Source organism: Pinus tabuliformis, chromosome 7, assembly GCF_031772625.1.
Source record: "Pinus tabuliformis cultivar Carrire ecotype Pingquan chromosome 7, CPIR1, whole genome shotgun sequence".
Lineage (NCBI taxonomy): Eukaryota > Viridiplantae > Streptophyta > Pinopsida > Pinales > Pinaceae > Pinus > Pinus tabuliformis.
Genome location: NC_142293.1, coordinates 910,231,054 through 910,256,834, shown reverse-complemented (window position 1 = coordinate 910,256,834; position 25,781 = coordinate 910,231,054). Strand labels below are relative to the sequence as shown.

General features: G+C 35.2%; 1 protein-coding gene across 1 annotated transcript; it reads left to right on the top strand.

Annotated features, from left to right (window-relative positions):
• Positions 1–6,024: 6,024 nt before the first annotated feature.
• LOC149250598 (cinnamyl alcohol dehydrogenase 8-like) lies at positions 6,025–9,071 on the top strand. Its single transcript, XM_089453700.1, has 5 exons — positions 6,025–6,143; positions 7,227–7,454; positions 7,766–7,881; positions 8,078–8,194; positions 8,914–9,071. Exons 1-5 carry the CDS (start codon positions 6,025–6,027, stop codon positions 9,069–9,071), a joined length of 738 nt encoding a protein of 245 aa, XP_089309826.1.
• The last annotated feature ends 16,710 nt before the right edge of the window (positions 9,072–25,781 follow it).

Genomic DNA, 25,781 nt, shown 5'->3' with positions numbered 1-25,781 from the left:
TAATTGATTATTATTAATATTTTATATTAAAAATTATATTTTAGGATAATTAATTATTATTAATATTTTTATATTAAAAATTGAATGGGTTACATATTTTCAAATTATTTTTATTTTAATTACATTTTTGCATTTATAATTAACATATTTTAGGAAGATAAACAATAACGTACATTATTATTATTATTATTATTATTATTATATATATAATAGTTAATATGGATATCCCAATAATTTGTCTATTTTCTACATTGAAATATTTATAAGTTAATTAAAAGTGTTTTTTAATTTTGTATTATTATATCTATATAAAATTATATTATTTAATATAAATATTGAAAAGTTTTATTTATTTTCAACAATGAGTACAATGAGATTGACATTATAAATCATTTTAGTTAAATGACTGTAGTTGTAATAAATCCTTGATATTTTCGATGTTTGTTTTAACTTGATAAAACATAAATAACACTATATTGATTTTGTAACTGCCTAGTTTTGGTCACCAAATTAGTACTATGTATATTTCCTCTATTGGAATTGGCTACTTTAATCTTTTTCTTAATTTTTTTTTGATCTGATGGTATCAACTTAAAAGATGCCACTATTTTCTTGTAATCCCACTAGATCAATAAATAAACTTCACACAATTAACTTTCTTGCATAACTAAATCATATGTTTCAAAGCTACTTAAATTAACTTTTTACAAAGCACACTTAAAAGGTTCACAAGTTATTTTTCAACAAATATGAAGATTACAGAAATAAAATTAAAAATAAAAATATTAAAATTGTAGTATCAACCAATTGTGAAAACATTAACATGGTTTTATAACCAGAATTAATAGTTTTAAGTTATAATAGTATTCTTAGATTTTAGGTTTTCAATATTAACCTAATTTATATAAGATTAAGTTTTAGTATTGTTAATATAATATATATTATAATATTCTCAATAAAATATTAGATATTAGTATTAAATTTAATATATATAATTGGTTTTAATAATAAATTTGAATCACTATGTTTTCCCTCTTCAAGGTTTGTCTTCACCTTTCCCTCTTTTTTACTAAATTTCAAATAAATTTGTTTGATTTAAAATCAACAGGAATTTGAATATATATATATATATATATATATGACAAGTTTTTTTTTTTTTTTTTTTTTTTTTTTTTTTTTTTTTTTTTTTTTTTTGTATATAATAGAATTTTTTTAATAAAAACTAGGTAAACTATGAGATGCTCACTTGGGTAGACTATGAAAGACTCTCTTGGAAAAGTTCAAATAATGTAAAGCCCTGATTCAGGCTTTAAATTCATTAATTTGGTTGAACCCTATATAGTGATATTTGTTATAGCACTATATTGTTCAAATGAATATTTTATATCATCATATTTATTTTCACTTGAATGCCTGTTTCAATCATACATATTTCAGTTTATATTAATATAATATTATAAATATTATAATATTAGTTTTATGGTTTTAATGTTAACTTTTAAATTTCAATGAGTTGGCAATGGATGAGTTTTTTTTCCTTAACAAACTATTTAAATTTTCCTTTTTAAATTCATTTCAATCACAAAGCGTAAAATAAATAAAGATATTTTATTTTAAATTCAAGTATTATTAAATTTTAATAAACATATTGTTTGTTTATTAAAAATTTTAAGGGATTAATATTATCATTCTCTTCTTTTGATTGGAAGTTCCATTCTTTGAATATATAAATATAACCCTATATTTCATATTCGAACAACACACATTCTTTGAATATCTAAATGGAGTCTATTACATATTCAAACAATTCTCAGTAATTTCTTTCTCTCCATAGCCACAAATTTTTATAGGTCTTGCAAGTTACTGGTCCATTATTTATATTTAATTTTCTCTTTATCTATAGAAATTTCAGTGCATGTATCACAACTTTTGGTTTTGAATATTATGACAATATTTGTTGTAAAACAAAAATTATAACTGGAAAAAAATGTATCATAATATTTTTGTGAAATGTTTGTGAGTTGATTTATATGGGTGAAAATGTATTGTAATATTATAATATTTTTGTGAAACGTTTGTAAGTTGATTTATATGGGTGAGTTGATTTATATGAGTTGATTATAATATGTTTTCTTCCATGGATCACTCGTGTTATTGCTTCCTTCTCGGGTGAGGGTAGTCAGTCAATCGTGCCATTCTTTGTCTGTAATACCTGGTATTCATTTTAATGCATTCAACAAAAAGATCAAATCCACATAATACATATTGCATTTCCCATTGATTCAGAAGCTGGAGAATATTATGTTGTAAAGGTAGAGGAGTCAAAACACAAATTCACACACAAAACACATGAGCTGCGGCTCTTTTGTTGATCACAGAAAACATGATTGTTACAAGGAACTCGGTGAAGGGTATTTAACCTTTTCCAACTAGTGAATTGCCTAAAATATATTGACATGCGCACAGACTTAACTCAGTTAACTCATACCCTAAATATGGATTGCACTTAACTCTTTATCCATCACTCAACTTGACTCACCGCTCAACACTCAGTTAACTAACTCTCCAATTTTAGTCAACTCCTCATGCGGGAGTAATTAAAATTTCTAACACTCCCCCTTAATTACGACCATATGAATCAACATAAATCAAACATGACTCAACTTTCCCTGTTAGGATTACAATAGAAATTGACTCAATTATCACTCAAACATGCCTGTTGTTCTATGTCTCAGATAGGCTTACAATGACTCAAGACTTTCATAATTTTGCATTCTTTTTTCACTTCTTCCAAATTTCAAATCTTACAATTATTGAAGACTTTCACAATTTTGCATTTTTTTCGGTTCTTCCAAATTTTAAATCCTCGAAATTCCTTAACTCTCTGTTGCGCTTTCTTGTTGTAAGCTTTATTCACTTGTTGCTGCTGCAATTTTTCTTTGACTTGACGTGAGCTTGTTCTATGAAATAATTGGATCATGTCTTCGACAACTTCCTCTTCAAATATTCATTCAACTATGGACTGTTGCCAAAACATTGGATCTTCAAACTGTTGTCTTTGCTTTGTTGCTTGTGTTTCATATTCCTGATTTTCTTTTTGCCATATTTCCTGATACCAGAATCTTATCTCTTCTTGATTCCATTGCTGAAAAATGGTTTCAACGCATTCATCTTTGTCTTCAGAAACATCCATATCATTCTTTTCATTTCCATCGTCAAGTACTACTACATTTTCCCTGTAATCTGCACACTCAAGATCATTATTCACCATTTCATTCAATTCTTTTATTTTAGTTGCTTCTTTAAGACTCGAATCAATTTGCTTTATTGGTTTTTGAATGCATTCTTCAATGAGCCTCAAATCTGCATCAAATTTATTAACAACCTTGTTTTCAATTTTTTCACTCATGCTATTCTGAACACCTGCATATTCAAAAGCAATGTTAAAAGCATCTATATTATGCTCTTTAGTGACAACTTCCTGCTCTACCTCTTCCTTCTCTGCCTTCTTTTCAACTTCACTAAAACTATCTTCCACTATTATGTGGTCAGTGGATATTCTCATCAAAAACTATTCAATCACTTTATCATGTTCTTGATCATCAACTGTTGCTAGATCACATACTGCTTCATGAGAAATTACAACTGCTTCATATCTTGCTACTATAGTGGCAACTTCAACCTTCAATTCTTCATCAAATATTGCACTTACTGTATTGCCACAATTAATATCTGTTTCAAAAAATAAACCACACATATCATCAACATAATGTTCATCTACACTATGGTGGGATATCCGAGCATGCATATGTTCATTGCCAATTTCATCTTCACGAAATCCATCAGCTACGGTTGGATTCACCAATTCACATCTCACTTTGCAGTCATCATCCACATGTGCATCATCACAGTGGGATTCACAATCATCTGTATCGTCCACGTTACAATGGATTCCTTGAGCATTTATATGCTCTTGCTTTTCTTCAAATACAGATACTTCTTCTTCTATCTCTGCAATCTTTGTTGCATATTGTTCATCCATATGCATGTTTGCATAATGGGTTTCAATTTTATGGTCTTGAAAACCATTGTTCACTTTTTAGTGGGATTCTCCAAGCTCTGTTTTCCTCTCAGAGTCTTGCTCATACACTCTTAGATCTGCAACTGACTTCTTTTCCTGTGACATAACCTGATGTTGCCTGTCACTCTCCCTTGCACCAAACTTTGCTTCCAGAAACTTCCATGCTTCCTTGGAAGTTGTAGCTTTTGCTACCTTGCACAAACAATTCTCATCCAATGCTTGTTTTATAAAATTCAATGCTAAAACATCACATACTGCATCATCGAGGTTATTAGACACGTACTCAATTAACTCTCTAGCTTGAATAAAAGTTAACATCTTGATAACCCAATCATCAAAATATTCACCTGTAAACATAGGGGTGGTAGCAAATCAAAGTTACACCAATCACCCTCGTTTTCTTCTTTATCTTCTGCTAGACTTCATAGTTCCTCGGCTGCATCGTGAACCTCTCTAACCATGGCAACAATCTCTACCTCTTCTTTCCAATTCCTTTTTTTAATATGCTTCAGTTGCGGTTTGCGACCCATGACTGATGTCATTCCTTTTTTTTATAGTAGTTTTGCTGATTGCTTGATTGTATCTTCCATATCACCCCCCCAAAAAATATGATTTTCAATATGTGCCCCCATAAGGCACAATCTTTACCAAAACACTGTCATACTTACAAAGAACCAAATAACTGACGAATTTTACAAAGCCCTAAATTCTATTGCCAATAATTTTTTTCATAAACTATTTTATAAAATCCCTTAATGATTTTTTATATATAAAGCCGATCTATTTATAGAATATCTTTATATATAAAAAAGGCAAAAACCTTTATAAAGTTGAACTTTTCAATATATCAAAAAATGACTTTAAAAACCTCCGAATACCTTTTATGTTAAAATCCTTCAATCTTTATGGCAAAACTTTCATATTTTATAAACATTTATCACGGGGAATAACCCATAAACTTTTAATAAATCAGTCCTTCAAAAAACCCTAACACTTTAATATGGGTAAAAAGAATCCACCGAACTTTTTAAAAAGCCATCCCATAACAGATTTTTATGAGTCAGCTGTCACCACGTGACAGTTTAAACAAATTTTCTTGACTTGGTTGGTTGAGACCTGCGTACGAATTCTCTATATGGTCACGATAACCTGTGTATGCGGTAAGTTTTTCATCTTTAACGTGGTTCTATGCTAAGCACAATAGCATTATAACACTCTGAATACCACTGTAAGGAGTGTTATAGGTCAAACAAGAGGAGTGTTATATGAAAAATTATTTCTCTCTTCTATTTCACTATTGTTGATTTGTTTTTTGGGCTCTTTGTAACCACTTTGATATCAATTTGTTGTAAAGGCAGAGGAATTCACTTTAATTTGTTGGAAAGGTAGAGGACTCAAAACAAAAATTCACACACAAAATATAAGAGGTGCTGCCTTTTTATTGGTCATACAAAACATGATTCTTACTGTGAACCCAGTGAAGTGAAGGGTATTTAAACCTTTCTAATTAGTGATTTGCCTAAAATATCTTGACATGCACACACACTTAACTCAGTTAACTCATGCTCTAAATATGGATTGCACTTAACTCTTTATCTATCACTCAGCTTGACTCACCACTCAACACTCAACATTCATTTAACTGACTCATTAATTTTAGTCAACTCCTAATTACCATTTCTAACATATTATTGTGTTAATGATTAAGAATATGCCCAATATTTTATAGTATGTGAATCCCTAAAAATATACCCAACATTGCCATAAAAATATATATAATTTTGATCGAAGACCTACTCTGCCTCTCTACAAAACATAATATCCCACTCTAATTAGGATGGGCTGAAAGATGTAGGATAAATTTCAAAAATTCATGTGCTCCCGATTACAAATTTAAAATGGATGATGCAGGGATGATATGGGCACCTACGATATGAGATGGGATGCAGGATGTTTGGCAATTGCAAATGGACACGACGCTACAGGAGGCTGAACACCGCAACAACAGGGATAGCCAGTTCCAGAGATGGGACGTGGAGAAATCTGAAACGTTGATAAACAGGTACGATATATTATGGTATTCGAACATACAACCTCCGCATTGATATGTAGGGTGAATGGGCGCTATCAGGGCGCTTTAAATGGCCAATGGCAATTCCGTTATTTCTTGTCATTTTTAAAACAATCATTTCTTATTCAAAAATACATTTTATTTGCTGTCAATTAAAGTGTATATTATTATTTTATATTTATTAGGCCGATAGGCCTTCCTTTGAATGAGTTTAGTCATCTACCTATTGATTCTCTGATTGGCATCTGGCATCCCACTGGCATCTGGTTTAATTGACATCTGGCATATGTTCTCGGACTATTCCTACCTCACCAAAACTGCTTTCCGATTTCTGCTCCTCCCGCTTTTCGCTTTCTGCTCTTCCATGACTTCCTGCAATAATGTTTTTGGGCTCTTCCACAACCTGCTGCAATAATGTTTCTGGTTTCTGCTGTGCACGACCTGCCTTGCTGCCTAACGATGAATTTAGCTCTCGGTTATTCAGTGGTCATCCTGCTATATCCTGCCATACTTGACCTTTTAAAAACCCATCCCAACACCTGTTGTCTCCTCAAATCTGTTCTTTATATTCATCTGCTTAGCTGCTTCTTCTATGTGAATCAAATTTATTTATGAGTGTTGTGAAGAAGAGAAGATGGTTAAGGAAGTAGGTCAGTCTAATGTTCAAGGATGGGCTGCTAGAGACGAGTCAGGAATTCTCTCACCCTTCAATTTCACTCGCAGGTTTCTCCTCGCTTTACTCTCATAACTGCTTTTATTGATACCTATTTGCAGAAAACTTACATTTAAATTGTTTGCTTCTATTGATACCCATTTGCAAAAAACTTACATTTAAATTGCCTTGAAACAGAAACTGGGCCGCATGATGTTACTTTCAAGATCGTATACTGCGGAATCTGTCACACTGATCTACATCAAATTGGTAATGAATGGAAAGCTTCCCAATACCCAATGGTTCTTGGGTAATGTCTTCATGATCTTCAATGCTGCTTCACATCAAATAGCAAGACAGAAAGAGTATATGCCTAGAAGTTCATGCTCAATTTTAATTTACTCGCAATTCTATTTTTGTAGCCATGAAATAGTAGGTATAGTAGTTGAAGTTGGTTCAGAAGTGAAGAATTTTTCTGCTAGAGATCGTGTGGGCGTGGACTGTATGGTTGGAAGTTGCCATCATTGCGATTCTTGTAGAAAAGGCCAAGAACAATATTGTGAGAAGGTCATTTGGACGTATGGTAGCACCGATGTTGATGGTTCTGTCACTTTTGGAGGTTACTCATACTTGGTGGTTTGTAACCAGAGGTAATTAATCATTATCCCAACTCATGCAACCATTTTTGTTTTAGGGCACATGGGCTAAACTCGCCATAAAAGGCTTCCTTTTCTGTCCATATAATCTTGTTCATGTTTGGAATGGGATCAACGAGTTTCGAGAATCTCTCAATTGACTCAAAACCTCGGAAAATTTAACTGCGCCAAGTTCCGGCAGGCCTTGCCGAGATGGGTGGTTTGTCTCTTTTATATAAAACCGGAGACAAATGGCATTAATATTTTTTCTTTATATTGGTTAAATAGGGTTTTAATAATTTGGGTGGTTTGTGGTTTGTAAGCAGCTTTGTGGTGAAGGTACTAGAGAATCTTCTGTTGGATGCCGCTGCACCATTGCTATGTGCGGGAATAACGGTGTACAACCCCATGAAATATTTCCAGATGACGGAGCCTGGGCATGGTGGGGCTTGGCAGTTTGGGACACATGGTTGTCAAATTTGAAAAAGCTTTTGGGTTGCAAGTGACGATGATAAGTACATCGCCTAGCAAGGAAAAGGAAGTGAGAGAAATTTTAGGAGTAGATCACTTTGTCATCAGCAAAGATGAGAAATAGATGTAGGCTGCAGTCAAGTTTGTAGAATATATTATTGACACAGTCTTTGCTAATCATGCTGTGAAGCTCCTCCTTAATTTGCTAAAGGTGAATGGTAAGTTGGTCATAGATGGTTTGCCAGAAAAGCCTTTGCAATTTGGTGCTCTGACTGTTGTTATGGGTAAGTCCTCCGTGCCCTTTTGTCTTGTAGATAAAAGATATGAACAAAATTGTATTTCAATCAAACTGAGAGTGTCAAAGGCATCCACAACTTAGACAGATATGCTATCTCTAAATTTTGGATTTCTCTACTGTTTTCTTGAACAAGAATTTGGGTGTTAATCACATGGAAGTTGGGATTTAATTTTAATTTTGGTGTGTGCAGCCCGTCGATTTGTTGGGGGGAGTTTGATTGGAGGGGTGAAAGAAACTCAGGAAATGTGTTATAGTTGGTGACAAGCTTTTAGCTCTCATAAAAGAGTAGGTTTATGGCCGAATGAGGATGTGAGAAACTAGGAACTGTAACTTGTAGAATGTAATAGATGCCTGAGAGCTTGAACAATTTGGTTAATAAAGTTTGCATAATTATGTTATAGTTTAATTTTGTGTAATTAATTTTTTTATGAGAATGAGAGCCTAGAAGAAGACATAGCTGACGAGCTCAGTACTGGATTGGCCTCTCAGCTGCCTGGAAATTTCCAAAAGTCTCTTGCAAAGGAGAGGACTAAGGTTTCTGGTGCCAAAGCCAAAGATGGAACGAGGACAATTGAGTCTACTGCTATAAGGTTTTTGGTGCCAAAGCTAAAGATGGAATGAGGACAATTGAGTCTACTGCTATTTCAGGTAAGAAGATTCCAAGGATCCATGAATGCTCAATCTGTAAAAGGGGTTTTGCTTCAGGTCAGGCTTTGAGTGGTCAAAGGAGATGCCATTGGGGTAGTAGAGCTTCAGATACTATAATTACTAGTTGTGGCAACAAGGAGACCCCTAAGCTGCAGCAGCTGCCTGCAAGAGTGAAACTATTGGACCTAAGCATGCCTGCCCCTTTTGATGAATGATGGTGATGCTGGAGGCCTCAATACTCTAGATGGTAATGCAGTGGATTCTCATGGAACTTCCCATGCCCAAACCCACAACCCTCCTTCCTTGTTGTCTTCGTTGATGAGCAACCACCCAAGACAAGGACTGTTATTGTACAATAGTGATGCTGATTTAAGTAAAGATGATGAAGCAAATAGTAAGGTAGAAAGGATATTAGATTTGGTAAAGGGAGCCATTCAAAATTCCCAGTGAGGGCACAATCATGGTTGCAATTCTAAGGCAAACAATTCATTATCTGTGATTGACTCATTTGTGTATGCCTACGCATTGAAATTTCTTTTTGTATAAGACCAATAATTTCTTTTTATATAAGAGCAATAATTGGTAAGTATAAGTATTACAACAATGATATCATGAAACTTTGAAAATATTTAACAAATAGGTTTATAACCTTCGGATTCAAATGAGTGACTGCACTGTGAAAGATAACTAACACCAACTCAACTATCTCTTTGGTTTGTACCAAACATTGTGAACATGATTTCACCAATTCCCAACATCAATGAGAAAATTCCGTTGTTAATTTGTAGTTATTTTACATTTATGGATTAGTTAATTTAGTAGTTATTTTATGTTTTTAGATGAGTTAATTTTGTTAAATTTATTATATATTTTTACAATTAAATGTATGAAGATGTAGTTTTATATATATATATATATATATATATATATATATATATATATATATAGAAAGGAAGATGTAATTTTTTTAAATGAAGGTGCAAGGGGAATTAGGGCAATAGCATAGTCCTCTTGTTCCCCACATTTGCTTGGAATAGGAGTTGTTGTTATGAAAGCTAGAAGATGCTGGACTGCTAGGTGAAAAAGGACCTCCTGCAATAACGTTTCTTTCAATTCTATTGTTTAATTTATTTTGTAATAGATATTTCTTTACTCATGTTGTTCTTATTTGGTTAATGATCATGTAAAAATAAAAAGAAAGATATTCACCTCCTGCAATAACGTTTCTTTCAATTCTATTGTTGAATTTATTTTGTAATAGATATTTCTTTACTCATGTTGTTCTTATTTGGTTAATCATGTAAAAATAAAAAGAAAGATATTCCTTTCGTCACTAATTTTGAATTGCTTGTTTGCTGGTTGAAGAGTGAACACGAAAATATTTTTTTCCATAAGAAATATCTTTATATTTCATATGAGGAATATAAATGTTTCGGTCCTTGAGGGATTGCTCATACATTAAGGCTAGAAGCCATTACAAGAAATACTCATTATGAACTCAATACATCACATGCAGGGATTGAACCTATTTGGGGGCTATAACAAGTTAACAACATTTATGCCAACCACCTGAGCTAAATCTGGTTGATGTGTGTGTGTAAAAGTTACCAGATTTTAGATTTAAATTTGGATATGGATCCACCGGTGTTTTAAACATTAATAATTTGTTTTTACATAACATTAAGTCATTTTATGAACCATGTCACTCTTAACATGTTACTTTTAAGATTACTTACTAACTTGTTATCAACATTTATGCCAACCACCTGAGCTAAATCCGGTTGATGTGTGTATAAGTTAACAGATTTCAGATTTAAATTTGGATATGGATCCACCAGTATTTTAAACATTAATAATTTGTTTTTACATTTGTTTTTACATTGCATTAAGTCATTTTATGAACCAAGTCACTCTTAACATGTTACTTTTAAGATCACTTACTAAAACCATTATAATATATTTGATGAATGTTTATTATATAACTGTAGTATCATGCAAGCTATTGTTACTGATGTCTAAAAAACATAGCTAAAGAGTAGACAGTGTCTAACGGCTCCTTTCAGGTGGACGTAGTTACGAAGGAAAGTTTCCTTAACAAATCCGGCCATCTCCATAACTCGCGCCGAGGCCACGTTTTCAGGGAGCACAAGAGCTTCAATTCTAAATTCTTTGAATCCCATTTTAAGTGCCGTTGTCACCGCTTCGGTGGTGAAGCCCATCCCCCAGTATCTTCTAGCGATGGCATACCCCATCTCAGCTCGGCAGTCGTGAATATCGGTTCCTTGTTTGAGCATGACGTGACCAATAGGCTTACCTCTGAAACATATTGCCTTGAATCATGGATTGTTGGGGATTTTTCTGAGAAAATCCCAAAAACAAACAATTCAAACACACAGAGGCAATGCTCTATTTCTACCTTTCCAGGATCTTTTGTGCACAGGGAAGCTTTAAAAAACTTGACTGAAGAACAGAGTATTTTAACACCATAAAACATTTCTATTCATTAACATATATGCCTGATACATATTCATCCTCTTTGCTGAGAGGGATTTACCACAAAAATACATTCAACAAAAACATTTACTCTGTTTTCACCTGAGAATTCACTGAGCTGGGTTTACTGCTGTAAATCCCCTTTTACATTCACTGCTGTGAAAGACACTTTACTGCTATAATAAAAATTTACATATACATACAAATGCGCTCCACAATTTTCTTTATGCACTGCTGTGCAAAACCACACATGGTTTTTCGCTACACCTCCGTTTTACGATGGCCAACACATAAAAAAAATTACATCACAAAAAAAACTCACGCCCCTGTTCTTGTTTTTCTACACACTGCTGTGTGTTTCCCCCTTGCAAATACAATGAGCAAAACTCGAGCATATATGTTTTGCTCGCTATATAAAACATAATACGTAAAAACTCTATATTACCGTGGCTTTTTTTACATTACATATGGTCAACACTCCATAAAAAAATATAACACGTTCTTTATGAATATTAATATATGCCATATGAAAAACTTAAATATTTTACCAACGCATATGACATTGCATTGATAGCAAGTATGGTCAACCAAGCTTTTAATTTACTCCACGCAATATTTAATTTGATACAGGCCCGTATGCAGGTTTGAGCAATCAACGGTCAAAAACACTGGAGACAATTGAACGGCGGACGAAGATATCGGAAGGCACTTTAATGCTGAACTTTACTTCCCGATATGTCAGCGATGATGACGTATGGTGAGAGCCACGCGTCTGCACCAAATCTTATCGGAGGCAAATATACGGAAACAACTTTTCGCTGGAAGGCGGTGCGATATGCTCTGGGCGGTTTGTGGTTTTGTTCGGTGGTTTTGGAGATATGCGCACGGTTGCGTTGAAATTACGACTTCAACACTCCCCTTTAATTTCAACAGTTGGGCATTCGGTCATACCCAGACATTTCCTCAAAAATTCAAAGCTCTTCTGATCCAGTGGCTTTGTCAAGATGTCTGCAACCTGTTCTTGAGTCCTGCAATGTTCTAAGACAATTTCTCCATTGTTCACCAATTCTCTGATGTAGTGAAACCTTGTATCAATGTGTTTCGTTCTCTTATGAAACACTGAATTCTTTGACAATGCAATAGCTGAGCTATTGTCACAAAAAATCATTGTCGCTTTTGCCTGCTCTTGGCCTAAGCTCCTCAACATCCTTCTCATCCAAACTGCTTGACATGCTGCTGCTGTAGATGCCACATATTCAGCCTCTGCTGTAGACAATGCTACAATGGACTGCTTCTTAGAAGCCCATGAAATGGCTCCTGAACCCATATGAAAAACATAACCGGAAGTGCTTTTCCGATCATCTACACTTCCAGCCCAATCACTATCAGTGTATCCAACCAAATCTGAATGTTCTGAGACATTATATAAAATTCCAAACATTTTGGTACCTTTCACATACCTCAAAATTCTTTTTGCTGCCTGCCAATGTGCCTCCTTTGGCCTCTCCATAAATCTGGAAATTAAACTAACAGCATACATAATGTCAGGCCTAGTAGCTGTTAAATACATAAGGCTGCCAACAATACTCTTGTACAAACTAGGATCAAAATCCTTGCTGCTGTCCTCTCTGCTGAGTTTTAATCCCATTACTGTAGGAGTGATCGCTGCCTTGCACTCTTGCATGTTAAATCTGCTCAATACTTGATTTACATATCTTGCTTGTGAGATAAAAATTCCTTTTTCATTTTGATCTACTTCTATGCCTAAGAAGTATCTCAAGAAACCCATGTCAGTCATTTCAAATTCTTCCTTCATGACTGATTTAAAATTCTTAATGAGCTGATCATCATTACCTGTGAAAATAACATCATCAACATACAAGACAACAATCAAAATTTTACCATCTTTTTCTTTGATGTAGACTGTGGGTTCTCCTTCACACTTGTCGAATTCATTATCCAATAGATATGAATCTATCCTGCTGTACCATGCTCTTGGCGCTTGCTTCAGCCCATAAAGAGCTTTCTTCAATTTGCACACTTTGTGCTCTTCACCTTTCTTCTCATAACCGAGAGGCTGTTCAATGTACACCTCTTCTTTTAACACTCCATTTAGGAATGCTGACTTCACGTCCATTTGGTACACTTTCCATTTGTTTTGTGCTGCTATGGACAGCACTGCTCTCACGGTTTCCATTCTTGCAACCGGTGCGAAAGTCTCCTCATAATCTCTTCCATACTGCTGCTTGTACCCTTTGACAACCAGCCTTGCCTTGTGCCTTTCTATCTTGCCTTCAGCATTGCTCTTGGTCTTATAGACCCATTTCACTCCAATGACTTCTTTGCCTTTTGGTAGCTCAACCAAATCCCATGTTTTGTTTCTCTCTATGGCATTCATCTCCTCATCCATAGCTTCTATCCATTTCCTATCTTTAATTGCATCTTCGAAATGAATAGCATCATCAACTTGACAATACAAGGTAAATAAAGAATTCATTCCTTCATCATAAATGTCACTTAGATTTCTAAACTTCTTACCTCTTTCATTTGGTGTGCAAGTGCTTGAAGACGCACTTGAATTTCCTCCTTGTGGTGTGCTTGGAGAAGCACTCTCATTGATCCTCAATGGTGTCCCTTGCTGTCCTTGTGTTGGCGCTGCTGTTTGGGGATGCATTTCAGCCACCTCCTCTTCATCTTCATCATGAGACAAACAGTTTTTAACATTCACTGTTTTCTCTATGCTTCCATCCCAAGCTTCCTCTTCAATGAATTGAACATCTCTGCTGACAAAAAACTTCTTGGTGGATGGGATATATAATCTGTAGGCTTTGGATTCCTCACTGTATCCAATGAATAGACATTTCTCCCCTTTGCTGTCCAACTTCCTCCTTAGCTGATCTGGTATGTGTGCATAGGCCACACATCCAAAAACTCTCAAGTGGGTGACACCTTGCTTTCTCCCACTCCATGCTTCTTCTGGCACTTTGTTCAACACTGCTTTTGTAGGACACCTGTTCAAAATATACACTGCACAATTTACAGCTTCAGCCCAATAATCATTTGGCAAATGCTTTGCCTTCAACATGCTCCTCGCCATATCCATGATGGTCCTGTTCTTCCTTTCAGCAACTCCATTTTGCTGTGGGGTGTACCTTGCTGTAAACTGTTTATGTATACCATTTTCTCTACAAAATCTTAGGAATTCCTTGGAGATATACTCACCTCCTCTATCAGTTCTCAAAACTTTAATATGCAACCCGCTTTGGTTTTCCACAAATGCCTTGAAGTTTTGGAATTTCTCAAACACTTCACTTTTGTTTTTAAGGAAATATATCCAAGTCTTTCTTGTAAAGTCATCAATGAATGTTAGGAAATATTGGCTGCCTGCTAATGATGGAGCTTGCATTGGTCCACATAAATCTGAGTGGATGATCTCTAAGGGTGCCTTTGCCCTTATGCTCTTCCCTGATGGAAAACTTTCTCTATGTTGTTTTCCCAAAATGCAACCTTCACAAAGGCTGTCCGGTTTCTCTATCAATGGTAATCCTCTTACCATTCCTTTTCTGCTTAATAGATTTAGACCTCCAAAATTGAGATGTCCAAATCTCAAGTGCCATAACCAATTTTCATCCTTTGGCACGCTTTGGAAAGCCTCTTGGGTGACTGCTGCAATTTCTCCTTTGTTTTTCAAATCTGCTCTTATTCTAAGAGGGAACATCCTGTTCCTTGTCATTTTTACTTCAGCAATGCATCTTTTGCTGGGTGCTATATCCATGATGGTGCACACATCATTTTTAAAGAAAACATTGTACCCCTTATGGACAAGTTGTCCAATACTCAAGAGGTTACATCTCATTCCAGGGACATAGTAGACATCTGCTATGGTTTTCCTTTCTCCTTGCTTTGTAAATATCTTTATCTCTCCTTTTCCCATAACAGAGATTTTACTATCAGTTCCTAGTGTGACTTCTGATTTCACATTTTTATCTAGGGTAGAAAAGAAGGCTATGTTTCCGGTCATATGGTTGCTGCAACTTGAGTCTAAAAACCAAATGTCCTCACTGTTTGTTTCAGCCATGTTACAGGCTAACAACACATTATTTTGACTGCTGTTTTCTCTTGTAACATTTGCATTTTGTCTACTATTCATATCATGTTGTTTCTTTCTACAATCACTTGCATAATGTCCATACTTTTTGCAATAATAGCATTGAACATTAGATTTATCATACCTTTGTCCTTGAGCATGATACTGTTCTCTTTGTTGGCTGCTGCCTTGGCCTTGGTTCTGATTTGTATTGCTGCCTCTTCCTTGTGCATTTGATGGGCTGTTCCTTCCACCTCTGTTTTGGCTTCTGCCTCTTCCTCTTCGGTTTCCTCTTCCTTGAACTCTTCCTCTTCCAAAGGACATCTGGGTCTTGAAGGCTTGCTCAAGAGATGAGTTTTCATTCCTACTCAACCTCTGCTCATGTGTTATCAGTGATGCATGTAGCTCATCAACTGAATAGTTTGAGAGATCCTTTGTCTCTTCAATGGTGGTGACTATGGCATCAAACCTTGAGGGTAAGACCCTCAATATTTTCTCCACAATCCTTCTATCTTCAATGGTTTCTCCATGAGTTCTCATTTGTGTGATTACACCAATCACATGAGTGAAGAATGAGTCAATGTTATCTGACTCCTTCATGCACAGATTCTCAAAATCTTTTCTCAGCAATTGTAGTTTTGTTGTCTTCACTCTCTCCATGCCTTGATAGGCTGTCTTGAGGGTTTTCCATGCTTCATTGGATGTCTTAGCTGTTGCTAACCTTGGAAACACACTCTGGTCTACTGCTAGATACAACAACATACGGGCTTTTGAATCCTTCTTCCTATTGCTCTTCAGCTGATCTCTCTCTCCCTGAGTTAATGCATTGAACTTAGTTTCATCTGCTGGTTCTTCAAAACCATCTTCAACTATTTCCCATAAATCTTGAGAGGCAAACAGGGCTCTCATAGTTATTGACCAGTAGTCATAGTTCTTCCCATTAAACTGTGGGAGCTGGGTATTAAACATACCCATACCAGTGCTTGTGCTAGCCATTCCTTGACTGTGTATTTAAAACAACTGACTGTTTCTTCAACAACACAAAAAAAACTTTGTGAAATACCTGAGTATTTTCCTGACTGAGCCTTCACTCTGCTTGAGAAGATTTACTGCTGCAACAAGCTCCTCCCTTCAGCTTCTTTGTCACCTTCAAAGAGCCTAAGCCTGCTCTGATACCACTGTTGGGGATTTTTCTGAGAAAATCCCAAAAACAAACAATTCAAACACACAGAGGCAATGCTCTGTTTCTACCTTTCCAGGATCTTTTGTGCACAGGGAAGCTTTAAGAAAATTGACTGAAGAACAGAGTATTTTAACACCATAAAACATTTCTATTCATTAACATATATGCCTGATACATATTCATCCTCTTTGCTGAGAGGGATTCACCACAAAAATACATTCAACAAAAACATTTACTCTGTTTTCACCTGAGAATTCACTGAGCTGGGTTTACTGCTATAAATCCCCTTTTACATTCACTGCTGTGAAAGACACTTTACTACTGTAATAAAAATTTACATATACATACAAATGCGCTCCACCATTTTCTTTATGCACTGCTGTGCAAAACCACACATGGTTTTTCGCTACACCTCCGTTTTACGATGGCCAACACATAAAAAAAATTACATCACAAAAAAAACTCATGCCCCTATTCTTGATTTTCTACACACTGCTGTCTGTTTCCCCCTTGCAAATACAATGAGAAAAACTCGAGCATATATGTTTTGCTCGCTATATAAAACATAATACGTAAAAACTCTATATTACCGTGGCTTTTTTTACATTACATATGGTCAACACTCCATAAAAAAATATAACACGTTCTTTATGAATATTAATATATGCCGTATGAAAAACTTAAATATTTTACCAATGCATATGACATTGCATTGATAGCAGGTATGGTCAACCAAGCTTTTAATTTACTCCACGCAATATTTAATTTGATACAGGCCCGTATGCAGGTTTGAGCAATCAACGGTCAAAAACACTGGAGACAATCGAACGGGGGACGGAGATATCGGAAGGCACTTTAATGCTGAACTTTACCTCCCGATATGTCAGAGATGATGACGTATGGTGAGAGCCACGCGTCTGCACCAAATCTTATCGGAGGCAAATATACGGAAACAGCTTTTCGCTGGAAGGCGGTGCGATATGCTCTGGGCGGTTTGTGTTTTTGTTCGGTGGTTTTGGAGATATGCGCACGGCTGCGTTGAAATTACGACTTCAACATGGATGAGGAATCAACACCTTCAGCAGAAACTCGTTTCTCGGATTTAAAAGCTTCCCATGTCGTGAACTTGATCACTTCTTCGTCACAAGCCCATTCGTACAGGTCTTCCAAGTCGGTCGGGCAAAAGTTCCTCAATTCGATTTGCCCAACAGTAAAACTGCCACGCTTAGCTTCCATTCTTTCGATCTTCGACTCTCTCAAATGCTCAGTTGTGGCTCAGTGATTCACAATGGAATCTGTAATTTAAATGAAGAATATGAGCTATGAGTTTGCAGTAGCGCAACACTAGTCGAGTTGGATGAATGCTGAGGTGAAGATGGCGGAATTTATAAACACCCAAAACTGCGTCACATGCCGATAAATGTAACGTGGAGGTCGGCAATGAATTCCTATCGAATGCTGACTTCTGGTAGGTAGCAACTCAGAATCTCTCAGTCAGTCTAATATGAAGATGCATAGTGTTGCAGAGGTCGGCAGAGTTAAATAAAGAGATTATAGGGAAAAATAATCATAATATTTTCAGATGAGTTCCGGCGCAGAGGCCCAAAGATTTCCTTCATTTCCTTTTACAGTTTGGACAGTTTGAAACGGCATTGGTGGATTCCTAACTAGGCATGTGTTTCATCTTCGCAATATCTAGGTAACCTACAATTTCACTTTGTAGAAGATATTCAAAGGGACATAAAGGAAGGTATCCAAGAAAAGATTTAGAATGAGAAGTTTTAGTTGTGTTTTGGGAGGGTTGTGGATTTATGTTGAAATCCCTAGAGGGCCGACTAAGCTTCAATATCGATGTTTGGTTTGTTGGGGTTTTTTCTGGTAAAATCCCAAAAACAAATAAAAACTGAACACACAGAGGCAATGTTCTGTTTCCTTCTCTCCACATGATCTTTGACACAGGGAAGCTTAAAAAAAAAAATGTTTGAGAACAGAGTATTACATACCCAGAAAAATGCACATTAAACATAAAATGCCTGATACATATTCATCCTCTTTCACTCAGAGGGATTTACCAAAAAGAAACATTTCAACCAACAAAAATAAAACTCTGTCTCCTCCTGAGATTTTACACTGCTGGGTAAAATTCTCATTTTCTTTTACTGTTGTAAAACCCTTTTTACATTTACTGGTGTAAAACTATTTTTACACATACTGTTGTAAAAATAAATTTTCATATGCAGCTCCACAAAAAATTATATGCTCACACTCCCCGCATACTCCTTTGTTTACATGCTGTTCAACTCAAATTACAATCAACACATAAAAACCTTTTATGCTGCTCCCCCTGTTTTCTTTCGCTGCCGCAAGCTCACACATTGCACTGCTGTGCATATCCTCCTTGCAAAACTCTACGCACTGTTGTGCGATACATTACATGCCTCACACACTGGTCGACTCATAAAAACCATTTCTTGAAACATATGCACTCCACCTGTTCTTTCGCTACTGCGCGCTTACATCTCTTCCATGTGCAAAATACAACAATACAGAGCACGTTCTTTTTGTTTGGCTCGTTACATATATATGAATTAACCCTAAAACAAAAGCATATATTAAAACATAAAACGAACGTGCACTTAATTATTTTACGTGCCGTAAATAAAAAAACTTAAATGTTTACCAACTTTCTACGACCATGTTTAAATTCGATTTAACTCTTTTGCAGACGGAACCGGCGGTCAATCGGACTTTAACTTTACTCCACGTAATGTCATTAATGCAGGCTCGTATGCAAGTTGAAACGATGGACGGCGGAAATTGATGAGCTGCATCGGACAGTGGACAAGAATATCGGGAGCCCACTTCATGCCGAACATTAGGCTCCAATATGGCAGGTTTTGTGAACGTACAGAGGACCACGCATCCAAAAATGATTGCATCGGAGGCGAGCGTATGGAAACTGCCTCACAGCAAAAGGCGGTCCGATGAGTGTCGGGTGGTTTTGCTGAAGCGGTTTTTCCTGCTGCGTGCTCGCTGATTTGATGGCGGATTCCCGTTGATCACTGCCCTGCCATCGATGTCCCGGTCCACGTCCGCAAACTCTCCTGCAGTTGGAATTAATATTCCAACATGGTTGGTGTTCAAATTTGACGACAGCTGACTATGTAAATTAAAACATACATATATCCAAACATACGATAAGAACACTTCCAACACATTCTTACAAAAAAAAAATTTAAAAGGTAATTTAAAACTAAATTGAGAAATTAGTACTCTAAAATATTGTAAATGTGCAATGTTCGCAGAAGTTTTTTTAAGAAATATTTCCAACGCTTCCGAATTTTCCTAGCAGCAGCTATTTAGTCTTTTCGTTATTCCACTGTCACCAAGAATATGTTTTAAAGTTCAGATTAATGAATGCGATGCATTTTGTGAAGTGGAGAAAAGAGGAAAAAACTTTAGTATCACTCAAGACAAAATGCCGAGACCTTTTGATTTTGGAACATGAAGTTTTTTAAACCTTTGATTACATGTAACCTTTGAAATTTGTAAACGGTTCTATTAGCACTCTATAAATTTCACTAGCTTGAGGTGAGAAATTCTAGAGGTAATCACAAACCACTTTTAGGTTAGGATCCAACCCTACTAGCCTTGGAGAGGGCTCTCTCACTAGGGTTTCACTCAGTCAATCAAGTGACTGAAATAATTCTTGATCTTAGGTTGGCTACGATGATACAATAAGGTAATTTCAATTTGTTGTTTGAAGGTAGGTTAAAGAAGGAAGATCCACTTCAAATAGGCTCAATATAGTTAATGATTCAAGTGAATAAGGGATAACAATGATATTTTGAGAAAGGGTAGGATAGGAAGCTATGTTGATAAGTAACCAAGATTCATTGTAGTGTGTCGATGAGTTCAACATCAAAAGGTGACAATAAGAGGATCAAACTATATATCAATTCAAATTTCCATTAGAATAAAAGGAAACACATGAATGTTTAGTTAATATAAAACATAGCACAAAGTTAATTCTGCAAAACTCCTTTAAGATGAGAATGGAGAATTCTTTTCACACCATGGAAACATAAGAACCACTAATAACAAAGACAATACACATACCAATAGACATCTGACACAAGAATCCATGTCAAAACACCTTCTCCCTTCTTTTATTCAATTGAGAAAATGACAAAAAAAATGCAAAATTTGTAAACTAGCTTCTTCAAACTGACCAACTCATTTTCTGTTATATGTACATAATAATATTGAGTTAAAAAAGTCATTTCCCACCTTCATGGGTTGATTTCCTCATTAAGAATTTTGTTCCTAACTTCTGCAAGGAAAATAGATCTAACGGTTAAAAACTAGGGACTCATTTAAACAAATTATTTTCTAAGCATTTACATTAATTCATTAGCCCCAATTCAATCTTATGAGTTTCCAAATGTTTTATCACAATTAATAACACCTAAAAAAATTTGCATCATGGTTTTACTAAGATAACTCGCTCAAAAATATGACTTTGCAGTTTCGTAGCTCATTCACAACAAGTCTACTACAGAACATTGATTGAATTTCTAGAAAACTAGGGATAAAAAACTAGCTCATATCTCCTAAATCCTAAACTATGTTACAACAAAAAGGAGTTTTTTATATATTACTGTTTCCTTTTGAGAAACCTCTCTAAGTTTCAAAAAATTATTCTCCAGCTCCTCACAATCTGAACCTAAACATCATAACTAAAATAGGAAATGACAAAACATGAAAACTAGGCTGCAAAGATGAATTTTAATATTCCAATGTATGAATCATATGAAGAAGCTTAAGGATTTTTGTGTTCTTTTGGTCTTTCTTAAAAAAAATTATTTTGTTTTTCCCAAATTCAGCTCCATTTGGTCGGAACCAACTTTTGAAAATGATGAAAAAAATAGTCAGGTTTTGCAGCAAATTCATAACAAGTCCAAGTAGCCCTCCATGCTTTATATGGTTTTGCACCTCCTCTAGAATAATGGATGAAATGGGTAGGATTTAAATGTATTTTTTATGATAGAAATATCGAATTAGTATCTCTAAAGCTTAAAGACCTCCTAGATGATTGATTTCCACTTGCGCAACAATTTCATAGCAAGTCCAACATTTCAAGCTTATGATTGCCTTTCTGTTTCAAAATGGCCGAGGAGAACTCTTACCAAATAAAAAATCCTTATAAAACCTTATAAATCTATTAAAATTACAAATTTTCCACAGTTCACCAAAATGAGGGACTATGCAACTTGCACAACAAATGCGAATGCACATCCAAGGTTGGTGTACTTCGGGTCTTCTGCAAATTCTGAGACTAGTTGGAGGGTGTTCAAAAAGATTCACGAAACATTTAAAATTGAATAGAAGAGAGAAAAATTGTTACTCAAAATCCTGAGGCCGTTTCACCACTTATGCAACAGTTGCATAGCAGTAGATCACTTGTGCAGCAAATTCACAGTGACTGCTTGAAATCGACCTACAACCTCTCCTTTGCCCTTCTCAATGATTTATTTCACCTTGAAATTTCTCCAAAGCTCAAACTAGACTTTGGATGAGAGAAAATGAGTGTTTTATGATACAATTTTGAATTCTTATGCCACACAAAGCCTTCTTCTTCATATGATGGTGGATATTAAATTATGTAGTGAGATGAAATGCAAGTGTACTTTCGTGATCATAAAGTTGATATGATACTAACTGACTTTGCAACTAAATGGCATGATTGAACTAACACCGAATACTAATTGATGATAATCAATTTCCCCATGACTTAACCCTTTTTGACACAAATATTTACAATGACACTTTAACTATGATACTCATGAAACCATAAGCAAAATTTTACAGAACACCACGAAATGAATAACAATATAGAAACACTATGATCCCTATATTATAAGACAACAAAATTGGCTCTAATGGGGATCACATGCTCCCTATGAGGTGGTAGGAACACAGTAGACTAGTAGCCTAAACCATTGGTAAATGAAGTCCAACTCCAATATGCTCTAATCTGTGACCTTCTCCAATTGAAGCCAATTGAAAACTGAAACTCATACTGAAATTACCTCCCTCAGCTAAAGTTGGGAGTGAAAACAAAATTGTAACTAAACTAACAGTGTGTTCTAATCCTCAATATGAACCAAATCCATTCTTCAAACTTAAAACTAAATTGTACACTAAGAGTTGAAAACTCTACTACAAACTCAAACTAAAAAGAATGCTTTCGGTGCTGAGGTTATTCCTTACACCTACCTACTCAAATGTACTGGAAACATCTACTAGATAAGGTAATAGAAAAAATCCAGTGTAACCATGAATGTAGATGACCACTTACCTGAATTCTTCTTGCACTTTCCTTAAGTAAGCAAAGAAAATAAGAGAATGGAAGTTGTCACAAACCCTTCCTTGTACTTTTATTAATGCATTGTAAACCATCGTTTTCTCTATGTCTCATACTCATAATACATCATTACTAAGAATAGTTCAACGACTAAATTCAATAGAATTAATAATGATTGGTTCTTATGTTATTACTGGAGTCCACTATCTCTGTCCATAGATTATATATTCTACTTTTATGCTCTATAATTGTAACGTTGTATGACGAGGTAATCCACCACCTTTCCAACTATGGCGACCACATATGTTTCTTTACCTTTGTTTTATTTCCCAATACAACCCTTAACTTATTAGTATTATCCTAGCTAGGTAATTAATTCCCTAGGCACCCTAACCCGATGGCATATACTTACCAACATTTTATTTTACTTATGCATTGATATAAAAAGGAACATCAAAGATGATTTGAGAAATTATGTATAGTTACATGTATGATTAATGTTTCGACCCCGAAGTAAAATCTTATTACTCTTTATTTACAATCAATGTGCTACTATTTCAATGGTTATAAAGATTGGTACGCCAAACCGATTAGGGAACCAATCTCCTCATTCCAAATTGATATATGTCATGTGCAAGTCACATGGAGGCACTGACCTTGGGTTAAGTGCATGACTGAGATGTAGCGATGGAATCCAATGGTGGTTGCTCATCCATCGAACCCTAATTGCATTAACCCTTTCCTTTTCCTTTGGCATTTGGCAGTCTCATCTATCCCTGTCCTATGCCTAGTTTCCCTCAGGGAAATCAACATAGGTCCTGCATTCATGGAAAACCCTCATCCTATGCTAAAACATGCCATTACTAAACAGTTTCCCATTGGATGATTTTCTTCCTAGGGTAAGGTCTGATCATTGTTCTTGTAAGTTTGGCACCAACCTCTTGGAGGATAGCAGCAAGACCATAGTTTGGGCCATGACAACAGAATCATTTCCACCATATCCAGGTAACTTGTTCTCAAATAGGTAGTAATGGTTTGGTTTATCCTTGACTTTAATAGCATTGTCACCATTTCTCCTCGTTTTCACTAGTTTTTACTTTGTTCGCTCCATTAAAGGTTTTATGTCTAATTATGTGTCTTATATTAGATTTACCACCAAACATACAGTTGCAACCTTAGTAATCGATGTAAGCTAAAATATTGCTTTCCTTTGCAATTTGCAGAGTAGGAATTTTGTTTTGCTTTGTTTATTTTTATAATTCATTGGGATTCTATTATAATGGCCACTTACTCTTTGTCATTTCTTTTTCCCTAATTGTGAGTTTCCTTATTCTAGTAAGATTTGAATGCTTGTTTACTTAGTTCTCATTTCAGAGGAACAAAGGGTCATGGGTTTCGTTGGTTCTCTTCGATTGGTTACCATATGTCACAACCACATCAGGAAATGATATCCTTATGGTCTTTTACAAGTTTCCCTGGTTCCTATCAGGCTCTATACTGTTAGAGTATTATCCTACGCTTATTCCTCCAGGTATAATGATACGTATTTACTTTTCCTTTTCCTATCCCCTCGTATGCCAGTATGACTCCTATGGTGACCTATTATCACTTCTATGCCCCCCTGTAGAGTATTTTCGGCAAGCAGGGTTTGGTCACTTGATAGAGACTTCATTGTTCATTTTCCCTCACCTTCACAGGTGCATGCTTTTCTTCCTAAATATATATACGATTTATAACTGATTTCACACTAGTTTTTGTTATGCATGATTTTTCATTCCCAAATACAATTTTCATTCCTTTTGTAGCAAGCAGATGAGGGAGAAAATTATTCAACTATAAAAAAATAAGGTAATATTAATTAGTAGTTTTCTAGAAATCTAAAAACACCTTTGCTAATGTACCCTGTTGTTATTCTCAACTACGCACTAAATACTGATTTCAATGTTTGTTTTCTGTAGGTACACTCACGACCACTCCCTTCCTTCTCGTTGAGTAGAAGTATAGGATCAACAATGACTAACAAGTTATCTGGTTTCTCAAGTCAGTGGAATTTTCCCTTTATTCCTAAGAGTTACCAAATACCACAATTGTTCCTATTTGGTAGAGTCGTTGATGGAATCTTGTTCGTGCTACTGGGTTTCTTTTTTTCCTATTTTGTTTCCAAAATGGTATGGTTCATACCAATATATTGTGTTCTACAGGGTGTTCCTTCAATGGATATCCTATCCTCTAAATATTATGTCTCCATAATACTAGATGAAGTTATTACCATTCATATGTAATTTGATAAAATCTACTCAAGATCTTACGTTATGGCTATCTAGCTGGACATTTCTATTTTATATTTTTTTGATAGTCAGGTAAACTTCAAGCTTATATATATACTTTCAATGGCCTATAGGCCTTATCTTGATGTTTTATTTACATGGAATGATTTATAATATAATTCAATGTTCTATGGTTTCAATAGCATTTATGATTGTAGTTTCCTTCTCTTACCCAGGTTAAAATATATTCACAGTTACATATACTGAACTAGGAAAGATTATTTGGTGTTGAGTTGTAGATATGTATTTCTTCCCTTATGTTGGAACAAGTTCCATTGTAATTTCTTAATGATCTGAATTAATAAACAATTCTGAGTTTCTCCTATTCATTGGGCTTAATTAATGTATGGCTCTAAGCTTAACCAATTTGTAAAAATCAGCTATCAAGTCCACGCACCTCTATTCAAAGCTTGTTAAAACACTAGGTGTATTCATAATAAATATGTTTATTAGAATGGGGACTACTGG